General features: G+C 39.6%; 1 protein-coding gene across 2 annotated transcripts in view; it reads right to left on the minus strand.

The window, feature by feature from the left end:
• The window catches only part of camk1b (calcium/calmodulin-dependent protein kinase Ib), a 39,001-nt gene extending 26,370 nt beyond the window's left edge, over window positions 1–12,631 (minus strand). Inside the window, exons 1-2 of one of the 2 annotated variants that reach the window (XM_075460627.1) lie at window positions 12,525–12,631; window positions 5,924–6,037 (exon numbers count right to left, since the gene is read on the minus strand). In XM_075460627.1, the coding sequence (XP_075316742.1) occupies window positions 5,924–6,009 (86 nt within the window). In that variant the 5' untranslated portion in view covers window positions 6,010–6,037; window positions 12,525–12,631. Of the gene's footprint in view, window positions 1–5,923; window positions 6,038–9,725; window positions 9,736–12,524 lie in introns of those variants that run through there. The other variant, XM_075460628.1, reaches the window with a different exon arrangement.
• Window positions 12,632–14,600: the final 1,969 nt, after the last annotated feature.

Genomic DNA, 14,600 nt, shown 5'->3' on the forward strand with positions numbered 1-14,600 from the left:
AACTGCAATGTAAACTTAATGTATAACCAGTCAGAATTTAATGATGGGCATAAATATCAACATCGATATCTAAAATAAATGTCCACAGGATGTCCATGGAGATCCAAGTTTTCAAAGCAAAAAGATATGAAAGGATGTGTGAGTGGGAGACATCATAAACGTGAAGGATTAAACAATATATATCTGCTTTTAAATTCAGAGAACAAAAGATAATGCTCTTACTGCAGATACATGTTTCGCTATTACTTGCTTATTATTATATTTGTTGTTTTTCAGTGTTTTTTCCTCTTTGCTGTCCACAGTCGCTGTACATGATTCCCTGAGCCTCATTGTGTCAGAGGTTTCTTCCTGTTTTCTTCCCACTGTCATCTACTGCTTGCTCCTGGGATTTCTATACACTCTCGAAAGGTCCAAGCCTTGATATCAAACATGATCAGAGATTACTTATGATATAACGCAATATATCATTTACTTAGATTGATTTTATTATGTTACAAGCAAACTAATTGTAACAGGCGATTGTTATGTGACTGTGTAGAGCCTACTATCACAGCTATCTTACTGACTATAACCCTGTAGAGGAATGGCTGTGTAGTCCAGAGCACAGTTGTGTGTCCTCATCCCTGAATAATGAGTGCTTTAATGTCAGCTGAAAATCAAATGGCAGCAGGTTACACTGGGATCCCGGTTCCACAGTGAACACAGTGTGAATCCAGATCATAGAGAGCATCTGACACGACTTGCTAGCCTGAATGGGGCTGACAGCATGAATGCTGTTGTGAGCTACACTGGACACAAACAGGAAGAGAGACAGACTAAAGTGGTCATGGTGGGGGTGGTGGAAAAATAAGTCACAGCAATTTGAAAAAAGGGGGGAAGGCTGAAGAGGATCTGATCTGATTGGAGTGAAAGTGCTATTGCCTCTTTGTTTATTGTTAATCCCCATCTGTTTAGATTACAGAACATGTGGCTGCAGTTGAGGATTATCTGTACAAACCAATACTTATCATTGGCATAGATACCCATCCTATATACATCTCTTCTTCATCTTTAATGATTTTTGCTTTATGTTGATCTTGCTTTTATAGTTGTTTTGTCTTAAATGTATTTGCATTATGTGAAGCACTCTGAAATGCCTTGTGTGTAAAATGTGAAATACCAATAAACTTGCTTAAAATATCAGAATTAAATAATAAAATGTGGCAACTATTTGGTCATCATGTTGTATTTGTCATATGCTTTACTTGTTGTGTCCAAAAGACTGACTGACTTCATTAGTACGGGACAGATAAACTGATGATTTTTTATTCTTAAACTTGACGATTGTTGACAGCATGATATGTTACTGTTCGTCTCCTTCATTATGAAAATGTAGAAAAGGCAGACTCGATAGATTAACACATCCACAATTAAATGTCTGCTTCTGTGTCTGTTTTTTTCTGTTTTCATCTGATGCACAACGAACACATATGTACTGTGTGTTGGATTATTAATAGCTAATCAAAACTTTGTTTCCATAGTGACTGTTTGAGTCCATTATGGAAAGTGTCTCCTGTTGTTACCAAGACAACAATTCAGCAATGGCAAATGAATGTGGCACACAGCTGAGCGATGCAGTGAGCTGGTTATCTCTCCATAAACAAGCTCAGCCCCAAACCAGGGGCAGGTGGAGAACTGGAGAAATTACAATAAGAGGGTTGAGAGGATGGTAACGCTTCATGTATGCGCCCATCAGTAAGGCTCAGCTGGGAACTTTCATTTATGCACACGAATTTGAGGGTAGTCATACAGTGACAAAAGCCACCTGAGGTTGCATAAAATTCTGAATCATAAATCTCCAATTTAGCTATCAAATCCCTTTAATGGTAAACTATTACTACTCTTTCTCTAGTTTCTCTCTAGTTCTCTCTTCTCCATTAAGTAAATGGTGCCATACTGTAAATCAGTCATTTTTTCCCCCATAAATCCAATAAAATTTAATCAAGGTGTCAGCAATCTGGTCACAGAAAAGACTTGGTTGGGTTGGGCTTCAGCCTTTCCAGTACAGTTCACTGGACGCATAGGGAAGATGGTAAGTAGCCACTGTCTAAAAGGTGCACAGTGGACATGTCTGTATGTGTAATTAACCCTACGTGCGGCAGTGAGATGAAAGCAACTTGGGAAGATCTGAGTTTCAACTTACGTTCACTTATTGTTCACATGACTTAATCCTGGACTAACAAGGATGTGGTTGTATATAAAAGATGCAACAAGTGAAACACCTTGGATAAACATCCTGTCTCAAGACACGCATGGAATCCGTGACTGAGAATACACAAATGGTTACTCTGAGGACTAAAGGTAACATTTATCTGCCGTGAAGTTCCTGGGTTATTTGTTTTTGAAAATAAACTGGAGTCCTTATTGCTGCAGCCAGTTTGGGAGTGCTGGGCAAATGTTTGACTGTGAAATGGTTGACATGATCATTTAGAAGAAGGGGCAAGTCAACCCCAGGAAGAGCTTGAGAGGACAGAGATTATTCTGCCTTGGTGATGGAATGTGCTATATTGCTGTGGGAGCCAAATCATATTTGAACATAGACAAAAGTCCAGTGTAGCTAACAAAAAGGGGCTACACTGCTCGCTTGTATAAATATAGCATAGACTGTCATATAACCTGAGCTTTAGAAGACAGGAAGGAGTTAAGGTTCTACAATTGAAAAGCATTAGCAAAAAGCAAGTATAATCTTTTTGAGACAAATGGATAATACCAGAACCCACAGACACACGTGTGCAATTTCATCTAAAGTTAAGAGGTTTAAAAGAGATTTTGTGACACAAAGAAAAGTAGAACATTCAACGAGGAAGCCCAAAGTCACAGCAAACAGATCTCAGGACATGATATCCCAGCAGAGTTCCAAAATATCCCCTGTATAAGGCCTCTCTCAGGTGGAACCTATAATATGAAATTCAGACAAGCAGTATTCATGGTCAACTTGCCCCTGTTGTCCATTTCCTTAAAATGAATAAAAAAGTACTGATGTAAGACGGATGCCATTGCATTTAAAGATATACAGTGCACAGTGAAAATGAGTACACCCCTGTTGAAAAGTAACATTTTGAACAATATTTTAATACACACACAAGTTATTCCCAAAACGTGCATAGAGTAAGTTTAATACAACATCTGTTGAGCTTACAACAGAAAAGAAAGATCAATAAAATAACTTAAATGACCTATTTGTCCATTTTTGTGAAATTATGCTGGTGCAAAAGTGAGTACACCCCTATGTTAAACTCCCTGAGAATGGGCCGTGTTGGCCCGAAATGTCATGAAATGAAAAGGCATTAAAAGGGAGGTCATCGTTGTGCGTTTCATCCTTGCCTTACATTGAAATTTTACATTTTGAGTCTGCACCAGGCTAAAAGAGACGTGTGTGAGATTTGACTGAAATCCTATGGAGAGTATCATGATCTGCTTCAGTAGTCACAGTACATGTTGACAAGCATGTTTCTTTTGGTGAAATTCAGCTTCCTACTGTTGATGGCATCCATACAGCCCCAAACCATGTCACTCCCACTACTATGCTTGACTTTAAGCATGGGGCACTTTTCTTTGTACAAATCACTTTTTACCACCACACATGCTTGACACCATCGAAAGCAAATTTGTTTATCATTGTCTCATCAGAGACAAACAAACTAAGGATATGGATTGCTGGAACCATGTCCTGTGATCTGATGACACCAAGATGAACAAATTTGCTTTAGATGGTGTCAAGCCTGTGTGGTGGTAAAAAGTGATTTGTACAAAGAAAAGTGCCCCATGCTTAAAGTCAAGCATAGTAGTGGGAGTGACATGGTTTGGGGCTGTATGGATGCCATCAACAGTAGGAAGCTGAATTTCACCAAAAGAAACATGCTTGTCAACATGTACTGTGACTACTGAAGCGGATCATGATACTCTCCATAGGATTTCAGTCAAATCTCACACACGTCTCTTTTAGCCTGGTGCAGACTCAAAATGTAAAATTTCAATGTAAGGCAAGGATGAAACGCACAACGATGACCTCCCTTTTAATGCCTTTTCATTTCATGACATTTCGGGCCAACACGGCCCATTCTCAGGGAGTTTAACATAGGGGTGTACTCACTTTTGCACCAGCATAATTTCACAAAAATGGACAAATAGGTCATTTAAGTTATATTATTGACCTTTCTTTTCTGTTGTAAGCTGAACAGATGTTGTATTAAACTTACTCTATGCACGTTTTGGGAATAACTTGTGTGTGTATTAAAATATTGTTCAAAATGTTACTTTTCAACAGGGGTGTACTCATTTTCACTGTGCACTGTACATTCAGAAAATCTAACATTCAAAAGGTTTGTTTATGCTGCCACAAAAACTATCATGGCAAAAAGGAAAACAAAACATACAGAGTGAAAAAAACGCAATTCTCCCTTTCCTAGTGTTGAGATTATACAGATGTTCACAGAAGAGGCTGTAAAGAGAACCAAGCTGACGTTTGTGAACAGCAGTGAACATCTGTCATCCTTGTTTTTTATCCCGTGTGTCCTGAACCATTGGCATTGTTGTACCAATATCAATGTGAAATCAACATGTGGAATCTGTGTCTGGCTGTGTCGGTTAAACTCCTTATAAGGTTTTTTATATATATTTTATGTGGAACTAATTATCTACTGGTCATGCTTGAATGCAAATATTCAACTAGCCTGTTTGACAAAGGATAGCAGACTTCTTGATACTTCATACTCAGTACACATACCATACTTTGGAAACAGGATGCATGAGTTTTATAGAATCTTTTTTTAGTAAAACACGAGTCACAGCACAATGGTTTATGAGGTTATATGAGTTTGCTTGTAATTTATTAATCTTGAGTAGCAAATTCACATAAGTGTGTAAAACTATTCATTCTATTAACTATTAACTCTTATTCTTTGATGGATTTAGTCAATTTACCAAGAAATACTGTACGTGGAGTGTTCTATTCATTTACATTGAAGGTGTGGATGGTAAATTAAAAAAATTTCTTGGCGTGGTGTCAGCAAAATTATTAATCATTAATCATTTTAAGCTCCTCAAAGATACACAGTATTAGAGAGCTATTTAATAATTTATCATTTACTGCAGCATTATTGAACTGAATACGACTGCATACTAACTCCCACCAAATAGTCACGTTGATGAAAATATTCTTCATGATTACCTACAAAAAATGTAAATCCCAAAGAAATATAAGTGTGTACCGGTGCTGGGGATGCATCTTACACGTGCCTAACATGCACTCAGTTACTCTTACTTTTCGTGTATCAGATTATGTATGTGGAAAGAAAGATGTTGATGATTTGTTACCAAGTCTCAACTGTGCTTTGAATAGAAAATAAAAGTGCAGAAGAAAATACATGCGCAGAACACATACATGTGAAATTGAACTGGAACATCTTATCTGCACAAAGACAAACTAAACTGTGCTGTTCCTGCCATCATTGGGGTTTGTTTAAAGCCATAACACCGAAGCAGCTGGAAGTTGCATGTTTATAATATACAACATAACCCTATTAGGCAGCAGCTTACACAGCATGAATAACACTGAACAGCTAAGAAGCCACTTATTCCCAATATATTTACTGAAGAGCACGCTTTGCTTTCTGTACTCCTCAAGCAGCAATAATTTCATCGGCCAAAGATATGCACAGCATTTCAATACATGCAAAAACACTTGGAGCAGCTAAGGAAACAAATTCAAATTTCTGTCATCCATTTGAGGCAGCTGTTAACAGATATGCATTAAATGCCTCATTAAACTTGTAAAAAACACACAACCTTTATTTAAATAATTGCAGTGTTTGCCAAAGGTTTAAACGCCCATAATGCAAAGCTGAGGAACATGGGGCCTTGCTGCTGGCAATGACGCACTTACGTTCCCAGGATCTCTTTGAAGTCGTACTTCTCCTTCACATCTGAGGTCTTCTTTTTCCAGGCATGGCAATCCTCACCCAGTGGCATCTTCTTGTTGTGACGGTCAGAAACAATACTAGTGAGGAACAATGAGATAAAAGGGAAATGCTCATCAATATTTTGCGGTTTAATTAGCAGTTTAATGGCAGGACAAAGTAGAGGACCTCATTCATAATACAGCACTCATGTTTGTTTTAGTCTAATGCTTCAATGCAAATGTAACTCAAACTTTTACTGAGGTCAGGGCTACGTGATAGTAGAAAGTCAGCTGGGAAATACAAAAGTATGAGATATATTTTCCTGTAAACCATGGCAGGTTTATTTACGAATATGAATATGAATACCTTTATTCGTCCCACAGTGGGGAAATTTTTTTTTTTTTTATTTGAATAGCATTTCTCGATAAAGGTAGCTCCCATTATTGCATTGTTATCCTATATGCTGAACTACAGGGGTTTGCATGAGCTCACTGGTCGTGCATTGGAGAGCAACATTTCCTGTGGCTGAAGGTCAAACAATAAAGTAACTAACTAAAAGATAAGCTCTTTAACATTTTACTATTTCAAAATGATTAAAGGCACACCTATCATCGCTCTTTCATGGGTTACTAAACTGCAACTACATGTGGTACAACTATTGACAAACTAAAGGTTGAAACATGGTGTCACAACAACTGCATATGTCTCAAGTAAAATGAAGCATGCTGTAAAATCCAGCACATTCTCTTATATTACTCACACACTGAACAAACTTTCTGATTGAGTTGCTGTTATTTATGTGAGTCTAAGTTTAAAAGTTCTGTTCATGGGCTACCCACAAGTGGTTCCATTTCATATTATCAATAGCTGCATTGTTAAGTTTAGGAGAACGTCGGCCATAAATGTAAATCATTTTCTTTCCTTTCAGACATGTTAGTGATGTGAGTTCAGTCGAGTTCAAGCACCTTTATAATCAGTAGGAGAGGTATTTATGGTAGAGACGCTCACCCCCTATCTACAAGGTTAACGACTGAAAACTAGTTTGAGTTTAGTTGCATGATTATTACCATTTAAATACTTTTAATGCTTGAATGTACAGTGACATGAAGCTGCCAATTAGCATCAGAGCTTCATTAAACGAACGTAGTTTTAATCAAGTTTTTCTTACCCAGATTCTGGTTCTCAGAAGCTTCTTCCTGTGGAATATCAACCTATGCGTAATACGTGTTTTAACACTACTAACACTTGCGAAACACTTTCATTTGAGCTCAGGTTGAATTTAAGAAAAGACATAAACAACCTGCCACTTTGCTTCCTGTTCTCTTATCACTACCTTTTAACTCAGGAGTCAGTGATCGCAAGGGACTCTGCTGTCAGAGTTATCATCATCTAAACCCAGAAAGTGCCTATAACTCAAGACCTCGAGGACTAAAATAGCCTTGTTCATATCAGCGTGCCTCACTCCTTCTCTGTTCCTGCTGCCCGCCTGGCAACTTCACAGTCTGTCTATATGAGATGATGTAACATATTGTTCTGCAAGTGTTGCTTTGAGGAAGACTTTATAATTGTGCCGCAAATCCTCCTCGAAAGAGTCCAAATTAGCTAATTTCAATGCTGGCTGTATGTAAGGCATTAAGGAATAAACTGAGGAAGACTGTCAGATTAAATGTTAAAAGGGCATGGCCTCCGCTGGCTGCAGTCTCTAACCGATGTACACAATACATGCACGAGAAGAAATTCTGGGATTAACCAACATGTGTCCAGCGTTTTGCAAATTCAGACACAACCACACACAGAGGGGTGGTCGTCTTGCTACCTTTACTAGTGCCAGAAGTTGGCTTCATATACGTCGCCATGGAAACCCAAAGGAGCTGCTATGGTATCTGAGAGTCAAAATTGCTTTAGTGTCTAATGGCAAGTGGCTGCTTAGCTCGATAGCTGACTGCAATATGTTTGCATTTGCCTCAATTTATTTAGGTAACATGTTCAAGCACACACTATATAACATGCAATTCTCAGACAGTGTGCTGAGGCATGTGCATAAGTACAACGTTATAGATTTGATATCAATTTAAAGAACAATGTAATTATAACTGCACAAGGAACAAACCTTACAGGTAATATTTAAATTCACACTGTAGAACTTTGCATGCTGTTCAGAGCAACGGACCTAAAAGGAAGAGTCTCTAAATTAGACATGACAGCATGCAAAGTAATGTGTTTAAAGGAAGAAGTAAGAGGAAGTTCTTGCTGGTAAATCTCACATTTATCTGACAACCTGGCAGCCTCTACTTCTGGAATCTAATACCAACTATAGAAGATGAACAACAATAAATAGTAGCCTGTAACTTTTTTCTCAAGTACAACTTTGCCTTGAATCCGGCCTCTTGTTGGGAAATGATCCACTAACTGACATTATTTATATTTGCACTCTTTCAACTGATATATCATCTAGGGTAAGTTAGTTAAAGGTTCTAAGTGTGTGTGTGAATCATAATATGCAAATAGTGACCTGTAATATACCTGGGCAGCCCACCCAAGTACAGTCTACATGCGAGAAACTATGGTCTGTACAGTGCTAGGAGCCAGTTGTTTCACATGAGTGGATTCAGTTTCTGAGCTATTGTTATCCAGTATTAACGCTGAAGAGGAGTGAAAAACAATCACTTAGCCAAGGCACTCTGGAGCAGCATGAATGTAAGATACTCTTTCCTTGGACAATCCATCTCAAGTAATGGAAATCAGTTCACAGGCTGTCATCACCAAGGAAGCCGACGAGATCGATCTCATTCTTTCATAACAGAAGTGATTGACTCAGGTAAACTGTTGCCCATTCAGGCTTATAATACCTTCAATTGGTTACTGCAAGGCACCACTTAAGACCTTGTGGCAAATACTTTTATATTTTTAACGACTCAAAATCAATAAGATTATTACGGACTAATAAAAGAAAAGTAATGGTTGCACCCTTTGCTTGATCTCCATCTGACCATCGATATTTGGGCAGAACATCACAGCCATTGTAATAACGAAGCAGTCATTTGTCAAAAATAACTGCACAAACTGGAGCCAGAGAAACAGTGAAAGCACCTCTTACATTCTGTTTGTTTATAGCATCTCACTTTGCTCATATGGAGATGCAGGTTAATTATAACTCATGCACAGAGAATGTGTGATATTGGAACACCAAAGTTTTTTTTTGTTTTTTGTTTTCAAATGTATGAATGCATCAACCCTGCTGGTGACTGGCTGCATTTTACTTTCTACAGGTAATTATATATACCAGAAAACATCAACATGCACCTGAAACTCCTTCCACACTCTGTCATTTCAATGGCAGAAAGAGCTGAATGTCATCGCTCGTGGGCAACTTAAGTCACATTTCAAACATCACATTTAAAGCCACTGAAGTTTAAAGGACAAAGTCAAAGCTGAGCAAGGGGGGGGGTGGCTGTTTTTCAAACAAATCAATGCTATAAACAGCAGAATAAGGTTCATGTTTCACATAGGCAGGAGCAGAGAGGGCGAAGCTTAAACATGTGGGATTGTAGAGGAAAGACACATGCAGGTATTGTATGAGCGTGTAGAGGGCTAAAGAAGCTCCAACATGTCTACTAATGACATGTTCTTTGGCCATGTGGGTGAAGATGCTCAAACCCAGACAGGACTGAGGAAGACTTGAGACTGGGAGATGCACAACATCATAACCACATCCCCAGAGTAGTAGGTTACATGCAGCATTCACCCCCTGTTTAAGAATTATATAGAGAGAGTCGCTGTACTCACTGATTTCCCATTCCTGTGATGAGCAGTGGACAGAAGAAACACACATATACACGTAACGACAATTAAACGTGACACACTGACATTAAGTTACAATTTTGAGTTTAAGATTTACTGCACTGAAATCTTTCATTCAGCATATATGTGGCAGCACTGGCACACACACACACACGCGGAATCAAGCACACAAATGAATATAAAAAAGTTTATTTAAACTTTAAAAAACTGGTCTGGACATTTACATCAACAAATTTATAAAACAGTTTTTCTTTAGTCTTTTAACTGTCTAACTACGCAGAATTCGACCTCCAAGCTGAAAAAGACAACAAACCTCATGGGCCTGCTTTCCTACGCGGGCCGATTCCCTTCACTGGAAAACCAAACTGAAAGGATTTTATGGGACTAATTCTTTTCAGGACTTTGTTGAGTCATGCTCTTTTTTTTTCATTATACTGAACGTACCTATCTGTCTCAAACAGTCATTATGCGTACATGACACTAGGAACAAAATAGATACCCCGTTGTCCCGATCAAAACTGGACGCGCCAAATACTCGTTACCATGTTAGTGCGAGCACAAACCTTAAAGGATAAGACCGTTTTTTTGACATTGGGCCCTTGATTTCACATTATAACATGATGTTCTACTCACCCCTGCTTGTTGTTTGTCATTTGGAGCTGTTCCGAAGATATTCGCGAGGCGTCTGGCTGCTCTCTTGAGATATTCGGCCATGAAACGGTTTCCTATGGGCAAGCTCTTACAGGCACAAACTATGCTGTTTATAATTTATTAATTACTCTACACCAGCACTGATAACGTGGAGGTGCGTCGCTTACTTAAAAAAATCCGGGTTACTAATTTTGAATTTTAGCCGAATGAATAAATAGGCAGCAGGTCTGTGGGCTGCCTGTGGCAGTAGCACGACGATGACGTCAGTAACACCCACTTTACGACAAAAAAATCAAAATTACAATAACCCGGATTTTTTTAAGTAAGCGACGCACCTCCACGTTATCAGTTCTAGTGTAGAGTAATTAATAAATTATAAACAGCATAGTTTGTGCCTGTATGAGCTTGCCCATAGGAAACCGTTTCATGGCCGAATATCTCAAGAGAGCAGCCAGACGCCTCGCGAATATCTTCGGAACAGCTCCAAATGTTCAACAACACGCAGGGGTGAGTAGAACATCATGCTATAATGTGAAATCAAGGGCCCAATGTCAAAAAACCGGTCTTATCCTTTAAAGTCAAACTACTCAAACTGGTGGAAAGAGGCAGGAATGAGCCTTCCTTGCCTGAGCCTGCAAAGAAGCCGCTAGCAAAAATATATATGCAAATATGTTGAATGGCGATGTAGATAAAGTCACGGATGAAAAGCATAGATAGCAACCAAGATGCTTGAGGCAGTTCAACTGTGGAACATAGTAACTCTTTGGTGTGGATTTGTTTGCAGATCCTTATAATGGTCTACCAACTGTGCTGGTTTTAAGCATCAAATGGCCTCTTTAATGATTTCAGAGCTGCAGAGTGCAAGACCCATAAATCTGAGCTTTCCTTTCCAGAAACAGCTTTCAGCTACCTGGATCATGTGTCAGACATTATCACTGTGGACGCTGAGCATTTCTTTGGGATTTCAAGACAAGTACAGACATGCACATGGAACACGGTGAGAAAAACAAAAAGCTTGATAAAGCCAAAGCTGACAAATCGAAACTCCATTCACATATTCCATACAACAATAAAAATGATTCATTAGGTCAAACGGGTCAAACTCAAAGACTCAGGGCCTCTGTGGTTGTGGGCGAGTGCTTTCAGCAGCTGCCAGGCACAACATGTTCAGGAGTGTAAACACAGAGAGAGAGACAGCACTTTGCCATTCACCAATCCCTCTTATCATTTTTCATCTGATTCAGAAAAAAAAAAATGATTTCAAGGGCTTGACATGGTGCCTCACAATAACTGCGCCCACTGACTGAGAGGAGCCCGACTGGTCAGCTGGTGTTAATGACGCACAACAAATCTCCTCTCAATATGAGGTTATTAATTGATAAGCAGACTTCCTCCAAGATCCCATAGTCAGTGGAAGCAAGAAGAGTGTATTTGTGATTTTAAAAAGAAGTTGGGTGAGAGAAAGGGAAATAGAAAAAAACAAGGAAGGAAATGGCAAATAGGGAAGACGCTAAATAAGCTTGGAGCGCTGAAAAATAACACGAGTTTGCTGAGAGAACCATCATGTCATGTCTACTGTAAAGATGAAGACACAGACAGGGCTCCTTAAGACATACAGTGATTTCCAAATTTTGCTAAATAAAGCGCTTAAACTCGTCTTGAGCCTCTCTTAGTTCTACTGTAACACTGACTTCTCGCAAAGAGGAGGACAGAGCTTTCATTTGATTGCCAAGCATATTCCATGTCAGTATGAGCTCTTGGAAACGACAGCTTCAGTTACACAGAGGTCCTCTCTGTGTGAATGAGAATACAGGAGCTTATGTGACCCCACTGACGGCTGCTGTTATCCCAAGTGCTTCTCTATCATAGCGCCAAAACGGGTTACGTTTAAACTCGCCAGATTTTTCCAACAGTAGTTATAAGCGCGTTACCTTAAAGTAAGAACAGCATGTAACGCAGCCCGTTAGTGAAAGCTAACCTTGACAGACTGATATAGCCTTTTTTTTTTTTTTTTTTTTTTTCCAGACAGAAAAAGCTGTCAAAAACCCCGGCAACACACCACGTTCTCTAGCCTCTGTCGGAGAGTCACAGTTAAAGTTCGTGTCATGGTGGTACAGCAGCGGTCCTCCCTACCTGAAAATGTGCGGTCAGTAAGGTCCAGTGTCTGCCTGTCCCTCGCACTCGGAGCGCTCTCACAGACTCTGTACTCTGAGGCAACCTCACCAGCAGCGCTTCTCCTGACGTCACCTCAGGGAAGGACGACAGGCGGACCAATCAACGCTCGAGCTGTCGCGCCCAGGTAAAGCAGCTCCGCTAAGCTCGCTGTGAGACCCCCTGCAGCCGTGACCCCCGTGCTGTACTTTCAGTGGCTTTGAGGTGAGTTGCTGCTTTTACCGGGACTCAAATGGCCCTTGCTGAGCACTAACAAAACCCTAATAGACGTGTTTGACACGCACACTGCTGCTGCTGCTGCTTTCTACGCTGACAGTCTGTTTCAAAATTAAGTCCTGGTTGCGCATGGACAAATTGTGAGATAAGGGATCCCCAGATGCAGAATAAGGATGGAGCCAAAAGGTGGTCAGGGGTGGCTAAGGTCACCACCCACTCAACCTTGGACACCTCTCACACAACCAGTGAAGTCATTTTCATGTATTCTTACAAGTCAAATACACACTAAACTCCGATTTTATCATTCAAACGTCCTTTGCATAGCTCTTTTTATATATCAGCATTTGTTGCATAACTTTCTGTAGAATGTGACAGAAAATAAAAAGCTGCATTATAAACACACCTCCTCAACTTCCCCACCTTCAATCTCAAAATACTAATGGACTGTGGTGGCCGATGTTGAGAGTGACAGCAAGGATAATGACAATGACTGAGACCAAACAAGGAGCATAAATGCTGCTGGGAACTGGTGAGTGAGTGGCTGCTGCTGTGACAGACTGACGACAGGTGAGTGTGGAGCTGAGGACCAAACAGGGGAACTGAGGACAACTACGGGTGAGGATGTGAAACAAAATAAACTTAAAGCTAAACTGAGACCAGGACACACGTACAGGGCTGTGGCGAGACAAAACTGGCAATACAGACAAGTGTAAAATAATAGCAAGATTAACAAAGAGGGGCTACAAACAAAAAGGTACATCAGGAATAGGCTAAAACAAATGGAGAATATATCCTAAATCAAACCAAAAGACAAAGAAATTATTAAACCACAGAAAAGAAAAAAAGGTACAACATGCTAAAACCATGAATCATGTCAGCTGATCCCAATTAGTAAAATCCTTGAATTCATTTGTCGTCACTTTGATGATGTTTTCTCTCTCTGTGGACATTTTGAATCTCTTTGTAGTTGTCTCTCTGTCACTGCTTTGCATCTCTTTGTAGTTGCCAACAATCATTACTGGCAATTTTGCGTCTATTTGTGATTGTCTTCTGTCTATATTTAGTCTTTGTCTGTACTCTTCCTGTTTGTGAGGACTTCCTTGTATGTCTCTTTGCAGTCACACTATGTCTTTTTTTGGTGGTTTATTTCTGTCTTTCAAAGACACTACCCGGGCCAGCTTGATTATCATTTCATTTCATCGTTTTTATTAGCATGGTGCATGGTGATAATGTGCTCAAGGTGCAGACTCTCGTCTTAATTTCATCGCTTAGGAATTACAAGTCTTTGATATGTAGAACCCTGTTCAGACATTCAAGTGTAATTGGACAAGTGACTCAAAAGCTGTTTTCATGAGCAGGTGGGGGCTATTCCTTGATTATTTCATCATCAATTAAGCAGTGAAAAGGTACAGAGTTTATCCCCAGTGTTTTATTTGCATTTGAAAGCCACTGCTGAGACCCACAACATGCAGTTAAAGAGGCTTTATAGACTGACACTGTTCCATGAGACAGAAATTGTAAATATCTACAACTCATTTACAACCAATTAACTAACTTGACAATTAAGGTTTCCAATACATGAAACTATCCTGCTACACACTTACAAAAATCTGGTTGCTTAGGCACAGAACTGTTGCTTTGGAAAATCATTCTTGCTAACATTTTCCCCTCTTCATTGCAAAACTGATCCATATCAGTTAAATTACCAAAGCCTCTTCAATGTGCAAGACTCCTACCAGGTTTCCCTACAAAGCTCTCATCCAAGCCAAGGGCAGATTGCAGAAAAGCTTGATACTGCCACCACCAGGCTGCTCTGTGACG

This window comes from Odontesthes bonariensis, chromosome 3 (genome assembly GCF_027942865.1).
Source record: "Odontesthes bonariensis isolate fOdoBon6 chromosome 3, fOdoBon6.hap1, whole genome shotgun sequence".
NCBI classification, from domain to species: domain Eukaryota; kingdom Metazoa; phylum Chordata; class Actinopteri; order Atheriniformes; family Atherinopsidae; genus Odontesthes; species Odontesthes bonariensis.